The sequence below is a fragment of the Engraulis encrasicolus genome, chromosome 14, assembly GCF_034702125.1.
Source record: "Engraulis encrasicolus isolate BLACKSEA-1 chromosome 14, IST_EnEncr_1.0, whole genome shotgun sequence".
NCBI lineage: Eukaryota > Metazoa > Chordata > Actinopteri > Clupeiformes > Engraulidae > Engraulis > Engraulis encrasicolus.
In genome coordinates this window covers 47,426,416-47,446,780 of record NC_085870.1, presented here as the reverse complement: position 1 = coordinate 47,446,780, position 20,365 = coordinate 47,426,416, and the positions used below count along the sequence as shown (strand labels likewise).

Below are 20,365 nucleotides of genomic sequence, written 5' to 3'. Positions count from 1 at the left end.
TCTAAATCGAATCGTTACAGGAACATGACTGCGATACCCAGCCCTACACAGCACACAATTTCAACTAAATGTTCTCTGATCCTTAAAACATCACACAAACATTCATAAAGAAAATAAGAACAGACACTGAGCTACTGAACGGCGCCGAAAGGTGCCCGTAGCAACATCGGAGATATAGCTAGAGATGTCTCTGTAATGTCTTTCCTCCCTAGAGCAAACGCAAACCACAACAATAATACTTACCTCAAGTAGAATTTTAGGTGGATATTTTCTATATCAGGGGTATTCAATTAAATGTCAACGAGGGCCATTTTTTCAAAATCCTCCCAGTAAAGGGGCCGAACTATACGTATGTATTGTGGTTGCCGACTGTCATTAAAAAAATATGGGAGACCTCAATGAAGTGGGTCTGGGGGTCCTCCCTCAGAAAGTTTTGCATTTCTTAGATGTAATTTCCTGCATTTTAACGTCCAGTGTCCCGTTTCAGCACGATAATGGAACCCATACTTTTATCTTTAAATTCCGAAAAACGATTCCGTATTTCAAGGGGCTTGTGGGGGGTCAGAACCTTGCTGTCCAAGGGCCGCATCTGGCCCCAGGGCCGCTATTTTTGAGTTGAGAACGATATATCTTGCCCTCCGCCACTTTTTGACGGTACTCCAGAACAAGAATGTCTTAATTCGAACAGACAACATGTCGGCCATAGCATATGTGAACCGCCAGGGAGGCCTGAGGTCCCAGGTGTTACGCAAGATGGCCCGGGAGCTCCTCCTTTAGGCGGACACTTGACTCTGCTCGATCAGAGCAGTGCACCTGCCGGGCACTCTGAACACAGCAGCAGACCTGCTGTCAAGGGGTAAGCCACACCCAAGTGAAAGGGGATTGCACCCGGAAACAGTGCATTCATTTTGGGAAGGCAAACAGCGATCTTTTCGCCTCAAAGGAGTCGACCCACTGTCCACTCTGGTTTTTCTTAAACCAAGACGACACACCACTGGGGGTGGACGCCCTTCCCCCCTCTCTCCATGATTCCTGCTGTACTGGAGAAGACCAGGAAGGAGAACCTGAGAGTCCCCAGGTGCGCCCCCAGGTGCCATGGTTTGCAGAGATTCAGACCCTCCTCTCGAGCACCCCATGGCAACTCCCGTTGTGCAAGGGGAGAGTTGTGGCACCCGACACCAGCCGCCCTAAATCTGTGGGTCTGACCGTTAAAAGGGACACCCTCCTCGCTCGGGGGTTGTTATTCTCAGTTACAAGAACCTTGCAGTGTGCTAGAGCCCCATCGACAAGAGCCCTGTACTTTTATAGATGGGCAGCCTTCAATGCATGGTGCAAACAGTGGCATGAGTGCCCCTGGTCCTGCCCTCTAGCTTCAGTCCTGGAATTCTTGCAAAAGAAACGTGGCGAAGGCAAGTCCCCTTCAAAGCTAAAGGTTTTTCTCTCTGCAATATCCGGCTGCCATGAGCGAGTAGATGGCAAAACGCTCGGAGCTAACCCCCTGTCTATCCAATTCATGAGAGGAGCTCAAAGGCTTCCATCTGTGCCGCCATGGCAGCTCCACATTGTCCTCAATGCTCTGGCGAAGCCCCCATTCGAGCCCATTGGGAGTATTGACCTAAAATGGCTGTCTCAGATGGCAATTTGTCTTCTCGCCATCACCTCAGCAAAGCGTATTGGAGAGCTACATGCGCCGTCCATTCATCCTGACTGCTTCCATGTCCAACCAGAAGGCACCTGTGTGGTCCTACGCCCTAATACAGCCTTAATGCCGAACATTCTTTCAACACAGAATCTCAACCAGGCGATTGTGTTGGACTCCTACCGCCCTCCTAACTCTGAGCCAGAAAGGAACGCAGCACCTTCTACTCTGTGCCCTGTGCGCACCCTCCTGTGCTATGTGGAGCGGACGAAGGACATAAGAGTGACGGACCAGCTCTTTGTCGGCCATGGTGCGGGGCAAATAGGCAAGGCCCTTTCCAAACAGCGGCTATCTCACTGGGTGGTGGACACCATAAGGCAGGTACCAGCGTTCTGGGTTTTCCGCCTCCAGTTGCGACAAGGGCCCATTCTACAAGGGGCATTGCCACCTCATGGGCGTTCCTGAAGGGAGTCCATTTACAAGAAGTTTGTCAGGTGGCTTGCTGGGCTTCACTGTCAATCTTCACAAGGTTATTTTATCTCCCACGTCCTTTGGGAATTTGGTTCTAAGCTCTTGACAGATTGTCACATATTCGACTGTGTTTCACTTGAGTTCTGTTAACCAGTCACTCTAGCCCTGTTGGCATGTGGACATTCAATAAGGGTTTTGACTCTATGCAGTGGCCAAATTGAAAAACTAATTGAATAGCCCTGCGCTAGAGCGTACTTCACTAGATCCCTGAGTGGTCTTAAGTGGTCAGTTTTTGTCCGACCAGCGTGACGAACTCACTTTCTAATGCTCCATTCCTGTGTTACTTTTGTTCCTACAAGACTTACTGGAGAAGGCCAAGGTCTTTTCTAAAATTTAGGTTTACCTGGCGGCAATATCAGCATGCCATGTGGGCAGAGGCACAATGACACACAATGACCTGCTTGTGTGTCTGTTCATGTATGCGAGGCCCATGGAATATTTCCTTGGCATTAGGGTGGATTCACACCAAGATAGTCTGGGAGCATCGTGAGAGGTTCAGGGGCTGCCTTTCACACTGTACAGTCAGCGTCCACGTTCTATCCGCGGGCAGCAGCAATTAATTTTCAATGGAACCCGCTCATTCAGGGGCTGCCTTTCACACCCCACAGTCAGCGTCCAGCATCCACGTTCTATCCGCGGGCAGCAGCAATTAATTTTCAATGGAACACGCTCATTGCACTCAGACATCTGCGCAGGAAACTAGACACGAGTTCTATTTTCAAGGAGAATCGCGGACATGTCCGGTCTGCCGCTAGTGGGGAAAGAGATGCGCTGCGTTTACACCGCACTCCTGTGTGCAAGACATGATCTGTTTTCATGTATTCTAACCTTTTCGGACTGATACCGGACACATTAAATGGACGTCTCGCGCTTGCGGTGTGTAAGCAGGCACCTTTAGAGGCCATGTGCGGGGCCCTCTTTGAGTCCCGCAAAAGGTGGTCTTGAGGATCCTCTCCATCAAGACGGACATACTTTTTGCCTTGGTGGAGAAAAACCAAGAATTTTTCGGTTCACATTGTGAACCAACTTTTCGGCCCAAGATCTGCGATGTGAACACGCCGACCGTTTTGCAATTACAGCTCCAGGCCTTTTCATTAGAATAGCATGAAAAAGTTGATTTATTTCCATAATTCCATCAATAATGTTAAACTGTCATGGATTGTAGATTCATGGCCCAGTTTTTTAACTATTCCAATCATAATATTTTTTCTTTTTATATACGTTGGCCTTCCAGCTAAAAAACCCCCATGAATTGGGGAATTCGCATCATTAGAATATTGTAATAAAATCACATTTTTCTTCATCAAAATTCGGGTCACATTAAATCAGTTGAAATTTGGTACTTTCTACATAACATGCAATGTTCAATGCTTGGTTAGGACTCTCTTTGTCTTAATAACGGCCATGATGCGTTTAACATTGAAGTCAATGGCAAAAACAGTGCATGGGAGTTATGGAAGCCCAGATATCCTTGATGCTTTGCTGTCAGCTGCTCTTGTTTGTTGACCTGGTGCCCCACATTTCACTCTTCAATATATTCTGTAGATTTCCATGCCACGTTTTTGGCGCTAACTCACCAGCTTAATTCTAAATCACCAGAAATGAAACCCCATTGAAAATGAATGGGCTTTTATTTCTGTTGAGTTATAATTATAATAAAATAATAAAAACTGGGCCATGAATCTACAATCCATGTCAGTTTAACATTATTGATGGAATTATGGAAATAAATCAACTTTTTCATGCTATTCTAATAAAAAGGCCTGGAGCTGTAGGTGCTGTAATGAGCACCGGCACGGTTCTCAGTCAGCCGGAATGCGCCATCAGAGAACCGGGGTAACAGGTATAACCTATAGCTTCTGCTGTACTATTACTACTACTACAACACCTGTTGTCTAGGCTACCTGTTGCCTAGCGGTGTTCCACAACCGCACTGTTTTGTTTTGCGCAGCAACAATCTTTTGACATGAAAAATTATAATAAACTTAACATTAAATAAAGAAATGTCCCTGCCATTTGTGAACTAACCTCCGCTCCGCGTCGGGGTCTAAAGATTCTCTCTGTCGTGCTGCTATTCCACGGTAGTGACCTTCTCGCCGAACGTTAACCCTTACTTATTTGTGTGATGTTTTGTTTTCACTCTCTCCCTTTCTCTACCTACAGTAAAGACTAGATACTGATAGGCGCGTTATAGGCCAATGCAGCGCAATGACGCTTAAATGTTGGTGTAATTTTAAGTTTCAGTGCAGTTCTGGTTGAAAAAAGGTGTATTGCATCTTGCATCTTTGAAATAGAACGCTGGTGTTCCCTCGTGTCGCTTACAAGCCTCGGATAGAATCAGCGCTAGAGACTCTAGGAGCGCAATATTCTTCCAATCTCAGTCAGCGCATTTGCAACGTTCCTCAGAGAGGGGAATGAACAGCTCCGACACTGAGGCAAGTGTTCATTTTGAAACATGTACAGCAGTGTTTCCCAAACTATGGTACGCGTACCCCTAGGGGTACGCAAGGTGATGGCAGGGGGTACGCGAGAAGATTTTGAATTTTGGGAAGAAAAAAAATGCAGGAAAAAACAACAACAATACCTTTAATATTCAAGAATGGGCATTGATGTTTTGGGTATTTCATGAGCATTGGTTAAAATTGTTTCAGTAGCCTACACATCTTACTTTATTTTTACATGGGGGTTAATCGCAAAATCAGCTGTTGAGGAGAGTCGCGTGCGTGGCACATCTCTGTGTTCCATCTCCCGCAGGAGGAGATGAGTCGCTGCGGCAGTCTACTTCAGTCTGCATAGTGCAGCATCAAATGAACAGCAAAGCATCATCACACTACTTTCTGGAGTTGTTGAAGAGTTTCTGGGACTATCTGCTTCAATCCACAAGTACATGTGATTGCGCCAAGAGTAAGATAATAACTTGCTACTTGTTTGGAATTTTGACAAAATGAGCTTTGTGAGATCTGGTTCGTCAGGCAGATTGCAGGTTATGTGTTTATTAGCATGCTTTTAGCATGCTTTTAGCGAACTCTTATGTTCATGCAATGTCATTTTTTTTGTCAATAGCAGTCATCTTACCTACTAACACCACCCTAAATATCCGTAATTAGCCGTGAACAAAGTCATTTGTTGAGATTGGTGCTGTGCGTTCAATTTAGGTTAAATTTAGGAGCAGTCACAGGTCCATCCAATTTCATTCAAATTTTAACTTCGGCTACAAAGTTGACATGGCTACCAGCCATGGCACGTTTTAATCTACATTCACACATATAAGTACCCTCTCCTTAGTAAGTGCTGATGGATAGCTAAACAATTGGATGAAAACATGTGAATTTAGCAAGGAAGCCTTTCATAGTGACCAACTGGTGTAGCCTGCCCTACAGAACATGTTGCAACAACTTCAGCTTGATAACAGGTCTAAGTGAGGGAATTTAATGGTATAATCGTTTGTATTGCCTATGTTATGCCCATTCATCTGTGGACGTTTCTGTTTTGTTTCTGATGTGCGTCGTGGGTTTTTTTTTTTGGAGGGGGGGTACGTGGATGGAGCTGAAATGCTCCAAGGGGTACGTGATGTGAAAAAGTTTGGGAAGCACTGATGTACAGCAACCCAATATCCACGACGAAGACCCGTGCCAAACTTGCTCTGAGACTGTTATTTTAAACCTTGTGGAGTTTCCCCCATTATTTCAATGCACCTCCAACCCTGACATTCATTGTCTGTTCTTTTTGTGATTTTCGCTATATTTGTTGTTTATTTAGACCTTACTATATGAGTAGGCAGTCCGCAAGCAAATAATGAACATCGGATTTGTGGATTTAAAGATATCCTATGCAACTTTGACATAAACACACCGATATAAACAACTTTATGGCGGCCTCTAGTCACTCTGCCGAAAATGTGCATTGAACTAAATTAGACAGACATTGGCCTCGAGATTATGTGTGAATTAAATTTCTTCGTCTTCTCTAATTAGCCAGATTCCTTTCCTTGCATTTAGCTCTCTCCACTTGTAAGGGGCTTTTCCAATGTGCGATTCTCCCCCTTGCTTATGAGTTCGCTGCTTCGTCTATTCACTTCACACAACTGCAATCATTTGTACTTCCTTCAGATGGATGTTATTTGACTTGTTCCCCGAAGATATCCCCGTATTTATTTTACATTTCCAGTAACTATATAGTACCTGCACATTAGAAGAATGAGGAGACAAAAGGCTATTGCTTATTTTGTTGTAATAATAAAGATTTCGAAGTCGAGTTGACAAAACACATTTTTATCTTGTGTGGCGTTGAAACTGAAAGTGGACACCCATAAGCCGGCTAGAGATCACGTTTTGTCTCCTCTTGATCGGCAACAACATATATTTTTAGCCTCGCTCGACTGATAGTGTCCTTTGACATCAAGTAAAATGTCCGCCATCAGATTTCAACTCGTATAAATTTGTGTAGCTTTGTAAACTAAACAAGGTGGTGTGGGCTCTGTGAATGCTAATGCATAAATCCCAGTGCAGTGAATGGTAAAATCCATATCTTTGCTCTTTTGGCGTTCGTCTCTCTCCATTTTGAAGCCCTTTTCCAATGTTCGCAAAAGCGATTTATTTGCCTGTCCAAACCTTTTATCTCAATTAGCTCGTGATTTATTTGCAGTCCCATTCGTTGTTTTCATTGCATGCCAGCATGATATTTTGCAACCAGCTAGCCAGTAGCCAGCTTTCAGCGAGCGAGCTGCTGCTACTTAGTTAGCAAACGAAGGGGAATGGGTCTCTTTCCGCTCATACAGCATAGAAATCTAGACGCCCCTAGCGGCCGCAAATGCCACAACAACAAAAGGCGCGGCGCCACCAGGCAACACTGCAAGTGCTGTTTCGGAGCAGAACCACCAGATGGTGATGGAAATATTGCCATTTTCGCCTTAACATGTCAGTCAAGCAAAACCTCGAGTTCCAAACCATTTCATGACTATGAAAAAGTTGCATAGTGTTTCTTTAAATCAGGCACACCGGGAGAAACGGTTGAGCGTGCTACAGGGCAAAAATGCTTTAGTATCTAAAGAGAGGCATGGCAGACTCAATGTATGGACGTTCATAAAGGAGTTTAAAGTGCGCAGAATTGCAACTTGTTCCAGTCGAGGGTATGGGGGAGGGAGGGAGAGAGAGAGAGAGCCTGCACCTGGAACGTATGCGTCTGTTCATGCTCTTTTGCTTTTTGCTGATGTTTAAATGCCTATACAGCCTGATCTCCAAAAAATCTGTGCTCCTGGACACGGATGTTAAGGACACGAAATCCGTGTCCAGGAGCACGGATTTTGCCAAAATTCCGTGTTCCTGGACACGGAATTGTTTTCCGTGCTCCAGGATACAGAATTGTTTTCTGTGATGGGCACACGGAAGTGCTTTCTGAAGGCTATTAACCACAACACTGTGTTAACTCTCTATCATTAGAAAATACATACCAAATGCTAATCCTAGACAAAATAATGCTATAGTTATTTAAGTTGTGCCCTGACCAAAACATTCCCTAACCTTAACCTTGTCATTAAAGACATATTTTTGAGAAATACCTTTTCCAGTTGGTGGCTAGGCTATCAAATTCATATAATGAATGAAAGAAAAATAGCTGTGCCCAGACCAAAACAATCCCTAACCCTAACTTGTCAGTGAGAAATGTTTTTTTGAGAAAAAATATTTGAAATTATAAAAATCCTGAGAAAACACAAGACTGTGGAAACAGAGCTGTGGGGGTATAGAGCGAGCACTTTTGTGTGTCCATCACGGAAAATAATTCTGTGTCCAGGAGCATGGAATTTTGGCAAAATCCGTGCTCCTGGAGAGCCCTATCTCTGATATTTCGTGAAGTATTCACAAAAAAAATAACTTTAATTTTCGTGATGCATTCACGTCATTGCCCGTTTTTCGTGGTTGGGCAACGAAACGCTGCCTATTCATTTGAATTGCCCGACTGCTGCTATGGTTATCCAAGCATCTGAAGGGGCGGGGAGGGGGTGCTGACAGAACACTGCTGATACACTCGGGACTCACTAATTCGACGCCCTTTCGATACTTACGCCTTATGTCATATGACCCTAAACCTAAACCTAACCCTAACCTTAACCCTAAACCTCACCCTAACCCTACTTAACCCTAAACCTAACCCTAACCCTAAATTGCTTGTTTGAAATTTTTGATTACCATGTGACGGTACCGAAAGGGCGTCAAACTAGTGGGTCGCTAGGCAGCAGTTGGGCAATTCAAATGAATAGGCAGCGTTTCGTTGTCCAACCACGAAAAACGGGCAATAACGTGAATGCACTACGAAAATTAAAGTTATTTTTTTCGTGAATATTTCACGAAATGAAAGAGATACGGTTGTCCTGGACACGGATTTTGTGTCCTTAACATCCGTGTCCAGGAGCACAGAATTTTTGGAGATCATGTTGCCCTATAACATGGCTGATTTGGGTTTTGACTGACAATTAGCTAGTAACAATGTGCATTTTGTTGAAAAAAGCTGTCTAAGTAACAATTTGTGAAATAACAATATCCCACCAATAGTAGGTTATTTTACATCACACCATGGACCAATAGGCCTACAAGCCATTCAGTGTGCTTGAGAAAGATAAATAACTGAAAATATTAAAGAAAGTAAGACTAGGCTACATAACTTACCCTAATAATAAACACAAAAAGCCTATTTAGAGCCTATTATGCTCCATGAGGATGTAATTAAAAACATATACCCCCCGCCGTGATGCTTTTAAAATGTGAAGGGGTGTAGTCACATTTTTATTGCCTTTTTATCCTACCGTCATTATATTGTTTGACACATTTCTTCTTGGAGCAGGCGTCACTCTTAATTATTTAAACCTCTGAGGGTGCTGGCCCAAATGTTAAATTCAATGTTTCAAGAAGGAGGCAGCACCTTGCATAGCGGTGTTTTTTATTGCACATTATATTGTTTGAAAATGGCGAGAGAGACAATATTATCGATTATCACAATAATTTCTTGGCCAATTTATTGTCCGGCAAAATTTGTTATCGTGACAGACCTATCTACTACTACTACTACTAATAATAATAATAATAATTAATATTATTGTTGTTGTTGTTGTTTTTATTAAATATTAATATAATTAATACTCACCATTCACGTGTTCTGTGAAAATCAAACAATGAAGAATGATTTGGTCAATAAACATAGAAAATATGAAAACTATCATCTCATACAAACATTTTGTGTGCCTTGTGCATAGATTTGATCAACTGGCAGAGTTATTTATTTGTAAGATATACAGTACAGTATATGACTAAACATTTTTTTAAAAGTGTGGTTGCAGGTATGACATCACGTTGGGGGAACTGCCCCAGGATTCTAAGGTTCTACATAGACTCCTATGAGCCTGCGGAACCCCCAACGTGATGTCATAATAGTACATTTTCTTAAAATGGTTAACCTGCAACCCCACCTTTTTTTTGTGCTATTTTTGGAAATGCTGTAACAGAACTAGATCATAAAGAGAACTCACCTATTTTTTTCTTAATACACATAAGCATTACTACAGAAAGCATTAAAAAACATGCGCTTCCGCTGATGATGGCGATGATGAGGAGGAAGATGTGTTCTGTGTGGGGAAAAAAGATAAAGTATAATTGTGGCAGCTTGTCTGACATAAAGATATGTAAATAGTGTTAATGGATTATTTTAGTCCAGATGGGTAAGTATTTGCAGTTGGCATTGGCACTTACTGATGGGAGGTTATATGTGGTAGTAATAACGTAGCCCTTTACAATCAACAGATTTCTGTTTTCTTCATTCTGGAGTGTATTTTCCCACCCGCGTCAGTAAAAAATAATACGCAACAGCGCCTCCGCGCTTACTGAAGTCAGTGACGGGGCTTACGCGTGGTTTCACCAGTTGCACGCTTTGGGTGGGTCCAGGCCAAAATCGTTTCTCATGTAAATTAATTATAAGCGCATTCTCCCGTCCACTTACGCGCGATTGCCTTCACGCACATCAAAGTGCTGTAGTAAGGTCAAGCGCTACTATGAGGCAAAATGTAATATTGCATTTGATGCTCGCTTAGCTCGCATTTTGAACATTTAAGACGGTATGCTTTGTTGATGTTCCTCACCGTCACCGTGAGTCCAAATTGAAACTCAATTCTCTGTTATATTTCTGAACTAATTAAGTTCCACATAAATATTCTACATTAACTGTGGCCACGTATGACGAGCTACCCAGAGAATGTTGTCATATCGGTGAACTCACAAACAAAAGCAAGTAATGAATTAATCAGTATGAGGATCATATGATGTTGTGCCCATGGACTCCAACCAAAACCAAAAACATCTCGTTGCACCATGCGCAAGTGGACAAGGCATGTGAGAATTAAGAGTGCTATTCGAGTCGTCTGGACAGCCACCCAATGTAGGCTTAAGCCGGGCATACACTGTGCGATATTTTCAGTCGTGGGTGTTAAGCTCCTTCTCACACTGCACGAGGAAATTTCGCGATTTAAAAGTTCATATCTCACGACTCACGTCCTCACACTATACGAGCCGACAGTTGGATGCGAGTCAAATGCGACGCAACAGGCATGTTTCCCAGGTCTGCAGAGGAGGGAACATGCCCATCTGAGGTGAAGATGAGGTCGCGCTCAACAGCGAATCGCACGGCTCTATTAATTTGTGCATGTGAAAAGTCAAATCGGGTCGTCGCACTGCTTTAACTGTGCGATTCACGCACGAACCACGACCAGGATTTCAAACAGTTTTGATTTTCTTACGACCCTGCGATTGCACAATCGTGAGGAGAAATCGCTTGTCGTTACTCCATGTACACTGCACGATGCGAGACTCACGACTGACCTGCGATTGAGCAAGAAATCGGCCCGACACCCAAAGAGTCGTGCGAGTGCCAAATCGAGGCAAAAGTCGCACAGTGTAAGCCCAGCTTTATTCAAAAACAACCTTCACCATTTTCACTATGTTGTAGCTACGTTAAGAAAAGGAGTTATTGCAATTCCTCCACTTATGTGATTTATTGGAACTCGTGCATATGTGCATGTAGCCTATTAAACCTTCTGGGCTGATGCCCGACATACAAAGCCACCATCAAATATTGAGGTAGGCTATAGGTTGTCCTATCTGTTTTTGTATGACACAAAATATTTCCTGAATCTCATTTCAGCTAAACGTAAAAAGTTAGGCCTACATATCAGAGCACGTCTTTGGCATTTCGCTTCAGGTCTCTATTACACCCCATCATCTGCATGTTTAAGTCCTGGCTTGGCATTGCATGCCCATGTCTGCGACAGAATATAAAGTCTCCACTTTTTCATGACGATCGATTTCCTTGTTCATTCTTCAGCATGCATGCAAGTGTCATTTGCTGATGGACAGCAGATCCACATATTTCCAATGATATCAATGTCATGTTGCTGCTGTACAGAGTAGTGGAGAAGCGCTTTTAATAGTCAGCAAATAGAGTGTGTTTCTTACTGTGGGAATTAAGAGGCATTGATCAGCATTTTAAATCAGCTTTTAATTTCCGGAATTGTCTAGGCAACACACCAAACTCCATTTTTAACAAAACGTTTCATCATGTTTATTATTTCACCAAAACGCTGAGCTTAGTTCCCGCGAACTGGACACATCGCGTTTCCATCTCATTATCTCACCTCCACTACTCGCCTTGTTGCAGTTGGCATTGGCACTTACTGATGGGAGGTTATATGTGGTAGTAATAACGTAGCCCTTTACAATCAACAGATTTCTGTTTTATTCATTCTGGAGTATATTTTCCCACCCGCGTCAGTAAAAAATAACACGCAACAGCGCCTCCGCGCTTACTGAAGTCAGTGACGGGGCTTACGCGTGGTTTCACCAGTTGCACGCTTTGGGTGGGGCCAGGCCAAAATCGTTTCTCATGTAAATTAATTATAAGCGCATTCTCCCGTTCACTTACGCGCGATTGCCTTTACGCACATCAAAGTGCTGTAGTAAGGTCAAGCGCTACTATGAGGCAAAATGTAATATTGCATTTGATGCTCGCTTAGCTCGCATTTTGAACATTTAAGACGGTATGCTTTGTTGATGTTCCTCACAGTCACCGTGAGTCCAAATTGAAACTCAATTCTCTGTTATATTTCTGAACTAAACAGTACATATTGCTTAAAGGAACGGAGGTTAGATTTTGAAATGCTTTTTGCACTATAACTTTTGGCACGTGGTTTTGAATTCAAAGTTCAAGGTCAGTTTTGGTTTTCAATGGACTGCCGAGGTTTTCACATGGTTGATCTGAAAATCCATGCTCCATGGTTTCTTGGTTGCCACAACTGATGAAGTCGGTGAAGACTTATCCCCCCATTTAGCATATATCAGCCCCATGTTGGGCTACGCACTGTTTTTCGGAGTTAAGCGCGAGGGGTGTGGTAATATTTCAGAGGGGAGAATGTGCGCAGGATGAAAGCGTGTAAGGGGTCTTACACACCAGGGCGGTAAAGCGTCGCGGAACGGCCGCGTTTTTTTTACCGACGTCGGTGAAAATACATTGAAACATATCTGTCCTTACACACCAACCGGCGGTAGTCGAGCATCAGCGGTGCGGGAGCCGGCTCCGCGCTGCATTTGGAAAATAGAACTCGAGCGTATTTTTCACGCCGGCGACCGGCGGTGTCTCATTCAAATGAATGGCAAAGTAGCATGCTAGCTTTGGCTGTGGGGAGGGTTTTGAACAGGACTGGCCGCGCACGCTGATGCTGTCAGTGTGAAAGGCAGAGAAAAACACGCCGGCCAAAACTAAGCAGAAAGACCGCGTTCGTCCCGCGACCGTTCCGTTCCGCCTTGGTATGTTTTGGCCCTAAAAGGTGCACGGGTAAAACCGACTTCAGTGCTGACGGGAGAATTCCGCCCTCTGAGAATTCAAACAGAAATCACAATCTTAACTACATTGCATTCTCACAGAAAATGCTGGAGGTTTTGAATTCAAAGTTCAAGTTCAGTTTTGGTTTTCAATGGACTGCCGAGGTTTTCACATGGTTGATCTGAAAATCCATGCTCCATGGTTTCTTGGTTGCCACAACTGATGAAGTCGGTGATGAAGTCGGCTCATCCCCCTATTTAGCATATATCAGCCCCATGTTGGGCTACACGGAGTTAAGCGCGAGGGGTGTGGTAATATTTCAGAGGGGAGAATGTGCGCAGGATGAAAGCGTGTAAAAGGTGCACGTGTAAAACCGACTTCAGTGCTGACGGGAGAATTCCGCCCTCTGAGAATTCAAACAGAAATCACAATCTTAACTACATTGCATTCTAAAGGAAAATGCTGGAAGCGGGCTTGCCATTTGGGGCAGAGATGAGCAGTTTTATTTTTGATATCTCTATCCCAAATTAAAAACAAACTACTATTAAGAAAACAAATCTAAAAGAAATGTTGGAAAAATCCATCCACCCAGTCAGACGTTATGGGCCAAACAATTCAGCCATCTTGGATTCAGCCATCTTGAAAGTGTTGTAGCTCCGCGTTTTGGGGATATACTAAATGACATACATGTTATTTTAAGTTGGCTAAAGAACACTGCATATGATATAATTTTGAAAATCAACATGGGTCTGAGTGGGATTCGAACTCACAACCTCCATAACTGTAATCCAGCACCTTTGCCATTGATACTAAACGACATACATGGTATTTTAAGTTGGCTAAGGAACACTGCATATGATAAAATTTTGAAAATCAACATGGGTTCGAGTGGGATTTGAACTCCCAACCTCTATATCTCTAATCCAGCACCATCATCATTGAGCCAAGCAGCTGGCTGTCATGAACATTCCAGCAAGACAGTATCACATTACATTGAAGAGCTTAACAATAGACTTCTACAACTGTAGTTGCAGGTGCTCGTTAAGAATAGAATGTTGAGAGAAAGTGACAGTTGAGATGGAACCCTATATTGGCTGCACCTGTTCTGATTGACTGTATGGCAGTTAGTATGGTGCTCTAAGGCCAGGGATCAGAATCAAAAACAGTTTCTAGGTCTTTAGCTTGCTGTTGTTAAAAAACAAAAAGAATTAGCACATGTCCTGTTATGATTGAAGTCATAAATGTGATCTTTCTAACAGTCTTTGAATGGAGTTTATAGGTTAAACGGTTCAGTCACAAATGGATATAAATCCAGTGAATCCGAAGGCAGACAAACAGTTTACACTCTTTTTTGCTTCCGACAACAGACGTCAGTAAACATACGAACAGGAATGTCCTATCCCCGATAGGGCCCCGACATCCCCATATCACTAATGTTCTCGGCTTGGTTGGCAAGACCTTTGTTATGAAGTATGGAATGTTTTCGAGCATGCTTATTGCTGAAACTCAACCGATTACTTGGATCTTTTACATTGGCCCCAGCGTTTAATATTGGCTGCGTTTTTCGTTAGAAAGCTTAAAATAAGCTAAATCTGTAATGTCGCAGCATTTCCCAGAATGGCTCATCACTAGACACATTATGTGGTGTTGCCAATCGATGGTAAAACTTTCATTTTACACCGGAGCTTTCCTTTAAGAGGTTAATAGGCTTTGCTGTGGGCATGCTGATCCACCATTTTTGAAGTGTCATGAAATGTGTTTGACGCAGGCCATTCACAGCTCTTAGCACCACAGAAAAGGGGATTGTTGTGGTTGGGTTTGTAGTAGCATGGTCAACATTCTGTGTAAATTAAATCACATTCACATTCACTTTCATTTATTAACATTTACTGAAATCACCTAAACACCAATCACCCTTCTCACCTTCCTTATGAAACAGAATGATTGGTTCTCCACTCTTGTGAGTCACCTCACAGCTGTACTGATGTTCCCTCCTCTCCTCAGGTGAGACCCTGAGCACTACTCTCTTCTGGAAGGTTCCATCCCCATTGGGCAGCGTCTCTCCTATATACACACCCTCGTGTACCACTTTGCCGTCTCTATACCAGGTGATGTTCACAGGCTTTGGATAGAAGCCTGTCGCAAGGCACCCTACACAAAAGTCTGGACATCTCCAAATAGGAGAGAACACCAGAGATACTTCTGGACGAACTGGAGAATGCAGAAGAGGAGAAGCATATTACAGTGAGTAGTGGGACATTTTGTGGGGAATCTTAATCTGGAAATAAAAATTCACGATGATGTGGTGCAATCCACAATGTCCTGTTGTACCTTTCATATCCAGATGGTTGCTTCCAAAGTTGACATACTTCTTCAACCAATCAAAACAGTCCTTTTGAAAATATTCCTTCCTTTGTGGCATTTTGCTCTCCATATGGTTCCACTTGTGTACAGTATTGGCTGCCTGTGGTAGTGGTGATGTCCATGTCATAGTCTTTAACTCTAGTGACATGAAGTCTTCTCCATTGTAGCCAAATGCTTCAAAACTGTCCGTGGCATTAGTCTGATCATCCCACTGGCAGCCATACACCTTCTGAAACACAGACACCCCTAAGAGACAAGCAGGGTAAGGGGAGAGTATGAGGGTCGTAGTGTAGACTGCTTTAGAATTGGAACACATGCCATATTTTCAATATAGAGATACACATAGCCTACAGTATGAATGTATTCAAGAAAAGATGAACTGTGTGGTATTACTCTAATACAAGAAAAAACACAGGACATTATATTGGCTTTACTGAATGAATATCAAATGTATTCCTCTGACCCTATTAAAATATTTAATATCTTCCCATGCATAGCAGATTTCAAATTGAGAAGACTTAAGCTTTGCTTTCACTTATGAAATTAAATTGCACTAATGTGAACATTTAGCCCCTTTTTGTATGCAATAAAGTAGAATAGCCAGATCCAGACTTTCAGAATTCTGTAACCCTGTAGGCATTTTTGGGGAAAAGCCGGCATACAGCATTTTTGGAACTGTCAAATCCATCTAAATACAAACCCATCATATGCCGAAAAAAAAAAATGCCCCCCAGTTTTTTGTAATTCTTCGTTAACAATGTATGCATTTTTCAGGGTAGGCAAACAATGTAGATAGGCTACATTTTTTTTGATAAAATGTTTTTTATTTTCAAATAGCATATGATACAAGGTATTACAGAACATCTAAGTTAAAGACAAAGAAAAACAGTTAACAATATACACACATATTTCCTTCCCACCCCATCCCCCCCCCCCCCCCCCCCAACCCACCCTGGATCTCAGAATATAATACCAACAAAACATAGGTAAATAAAAAGACATACTTGAAAATATATTTCAACAACAGAAATCATTCTATTTATACATTATGGCTGATTGTCCTGCACTTTTTCTTTTACAAGAGAGTATGCTGCGTCCCATGTGTAACCCACCTCTGGTTTGTTACCAGACACACAGCATACACACACAGCATGCATACACAACAGTGCACAACACACACGCAGACGTAGAGAGCTGCTCCAGCTGTGCAGCTCGCGGTCGGCCCGTTGCTAGGCGACCACTTTGTTTAACGACTTTCACTTCTCTTGATTCTTGACTGAGACCTCCACGCTTTTTGATTCTCTGAACTTTCATTAATTGATCTTTCATCTTTCACACTTTCACCTTCTTTCAATTTCCCACACTTCTTTTACTATCTACCGCTATCAACTTTTCTCTTCGGACCTTTTCTCTATTTTTGGATTTGAAGACTTTTGATTTCAACTGCGAAACTCCGGTGAGTTGCTATTAGCATTTCGCTAATAACATGTTTGCCATTTATAAAAAGCAATCGGAGCTTTTAGACTGTTATGTAATGAATGACACGTTGTTTCCATATTTATAAGATACTGATATGGTATTGTATTATTTAGGAAGATAACTGTAAGTAGCACTTCTATTATTTTGTGAATAGAAGAAGACGATAAAAGTACAGTAATGTTGATGAGATTTGTATTATAATTTTGCTGTATCCCTAGTGATTGACTGTGATATTCAAATAGTCTAGAGGGAATTCGTGAAAATTGTTCACTTTGTGACAAGTTTCTGATTTTTGGCAGGGTGTTAGCTATGGGTCTAAGGTTTTCAAAAATCATTGGAGGCAAATTGGCGGCGCCCCCTATTGGCCGTTATCCATAAAACGCTTATTTTGCCTGATTTTTGTCTGAAATTGTTCTATAATTCAACGTTTTACAATCCATTTAATGAAATGGTTGTTATGCCAATACCACATTACCATTTGAAGCTCATTTTCATGTCAAATGTGTAGTCATGGTCAGTTTTTTGCTTGAAAAATGGTGCACTGTTGAAAATTACATCATGCCACATTTCTAGCTCAATGATTTACAGTGATTTACAGCAATGTGCACAGTACACAACCACACTGTGCAGGTGTACAGTAAATTGCTGTATTATTGTTGTTTTTGTTCATTCAGATGTGACTCGAACTTCCCAGTATTCCATTGTTCCTGTATTATGATTTGTGTTTTAGGGAAGATATTTTAGGCAGCTTGTTTGACACACGTTCATTCTTCAATTACCTGTGATTGCCATCTTCCTGAAATACCACCCCTATAATTTCTGTCACTGACCATACTCATTGGTGTAGGATGGTGTGCATGGCTCCTTACATTTGTGTTAAATGCAACACAACAAATATAGCACATTGCACTATACCTTTTGATAGACTATGCTATTTTTGTGAAATTGACGAAAGGGTGAATGATTGAAACATTTTAAGAAACTGTAACACTCCTGCAGGCACCAAGCAGCCCAATCCCAAAAAATATTTAATCAGTGCTTTGATTTCCCTGAAAACTAAAAGATATTATGCCATGATTCAATTACTGCCTCACCTGCAAACTGTCTGATCACTCGGGTCACATGGTCCTCTCGCACTTGTAAACCAACCACCTCTTTGTGAAAGCTTGCTTTGATGGCTTATTCTTTGCTCTGCTCTGCTCTGATGGACAAACTGAGTACAATAGGCATCAACACTTCACTGTGCAACTGCCAGCTGGACCTTCTCACAAACAGACTGCAGACAATGAGAGTTGGCATTGAAACAACTCCTCAGCGACCACCATCATTAACACCAAGGATGTGTGCTATCTCCCCTGCTGTTCAGGGTGATGACCCACGAATGCTGTGGCAGATTTGAAATTAATCTCATCCTCAAATTTGCTGATGATACAACAGTGGTGGGCCTTATCAGAGACAACAATGACTCAGAGTATAGAGAGGAGGTACAGCAACTCATCAACTGGTGTGAGAGGAACAACCTGCTTCTCAATGTCAACAAAACAAAAGAAATAACTGTACTTCAGGAAAAAAACAACCAACACACGTCCCAATCATCATCAATGGAAGTGCTGTGGAGTCAGCAAAAAGCACAATGTTCCTGGGAGTGCACATCACGAATGACCTCACATAGACTACCAACACCACAGCCCTGGTCAAAAAGGCGCAGACATAACTCCACTTCCTGCGGACAGGGGTGCCATTGAGATCATCCTGACCAGCAGTCTCTCCATCTGGCATGGCAGTTGTCTAGCTAGAGACAAGTAGGCATACAGAGGCTGGTGATGAGAGCAGAACAGATCATCAGATCACCCATACCAGCCATCCAGGAACTGTACACTTCACACTGTTCCAAGAGGGCACTTCTGTGTTAACCCTGTTATATAGATTTTGACAATGAAGTTCACTTGACGACTTGAGTGTTGCAAATCATGCTTTGCCGTGAGAGCTAGTGTTGCTAGCGCTTGCTGTGTTACTTGATGCAGCTGAAGCAAGACTGACCAATGCCATTTTCGCAATCAACATGGGTCACCTATGTAAGTCACACCCTTCATCTGGGGCTGTAACTAGCAACATTTTGAATGGAAATGTAAGCTAAGGCGTTAAGTTCTGCCAGGAAGATGAGACTGTATCCAGCTCAATTATTCCCTTGCATTAACCAACCAATCACTGTTCTTGTTCTTAGGCACACCCTCTCCCTTGCATTCTCATTCATTTGCCTAGAGCCAATAGGACGCCTGCCCGCTCATTTATAAACCCTCTGTCCATCTCTGCTCTTCTGCTGACTAGAGTACCTGGTGTCGACGCTCCCACCACCTCCCCTTCACCCTCCATTGCTGGCCCGTCCTCGTTCCATGAGGATCTGCAAGGCGTCCCTGCTTTCGACGCAGTTGGGCATCTTCCCTTCAGCCTTGCCACCACGAGGATGCTGAGAGCGCCTGCCCTAATCTTCACGGTCCCAGGTCGATGGTCCTCTCGTTAATCTGCTGTGAATGCCACCACCTCCAGCCACCGTCACCAGTTGGTCCCCGTCCTGTGAAGGGGGGGTAGGCTCTCGCCCCCTGCCTTATCCATCGGCAGGATATGCGCATTCTTCATCTGAATTATTCTAGGCGGGGGCCTACGCCAAAGACAATCACTACTGCATACTTCAGTGTTTCAATAAATATCTTAAACTTCTTTTGGTCTATCGAGTCTTCCATGGTAGAAGTGAATGGAGCGAGTCAAGCTAAATCCTAGTTCCATTTGGCTTGTGCTCTGGATTTCACATAGCCTAATATGATTGCAGTGAATTTTAAAGGTTTCGATTAGACCACATTCTCGGCAAAATAGGACGCCTGCCCGCTCATTTATAAACCCTCTGTCCATCTCTGCTCTTCTGCTGACTAGAGTACCTGGTGTCGACGCTCCCACCACCTCCCCTTCACCCTCCATTGCTGGCCCGTCCTCGTTCCATGAGGATCTGCAAGGCGTCCCTGCTTTCGACGCAGTTGGGCATCTTCCCTTCAGCCTTGCCACCACGAGGATGCTGAGAGCGCCTGCCCTAATCTTCACGGTCCCAGGTCGATGGTCCTCTCGTTAATCTGCTGTGAATGCCACCACCTCCAGCCACCGTCACCAGTTGGTCCCCGTCCTGTGAAGGGGGGGTAGGCTCTCGCCCCCTGCCTTATCCATCGGCAGGATATGCGCATTCTTCATCCTAATTATTCTAGGCGGGGGCCTACGCCAAAGACAATCACTACTGCATACTTCAGTGTTTCAATAAATATCTTAAACTTCTTTTGGTCTATCGAGTCTTCCATGGTAGAAGTGAATGGAGCGAGTCAAGCTAAATCCTAGTTCCATTTGGCTTGTGCTCTGGATTTCACATAGCCTAATATGATTGCAGTGAATTTTAAAGGTTTCGATTAGACCACATTCTCGGCAAGAAAGGTTATTTTAGTTTTTGTGTGAAAC

At 43.1% G+C, this 20,365-nt stretch overlaps 1 protein-coding gene across 1 annotated transcript in view; it reads right to left on the bottom strand.

Moving 5' to 3' along the window:
- LOC134463495 (class I histocompatibility antigen, F10 alpha chain-like) overlaps positions 1-20,365 on the bottom strand; it is a 64,303-nt gene that overhangs the window by 13,533 nt on the left and 30,405 nt on the right. Inside the window, exons 4-5 of the mRNA XM_063216690.1 lie at positions 15,359-15,637; positions 14,951-15,178 (exon numbers count right to left, since the gene is read on the bottom strand). Coding sequence (XP_063072760.1) covers positions 14,951-15,178; positions 15,359-15,637 — 507 coding nt within the window. The remainder of the gene's footprint in view (positions 1-14,950; positions 15,179-15,358; positions 15,638-20,365) is intronic.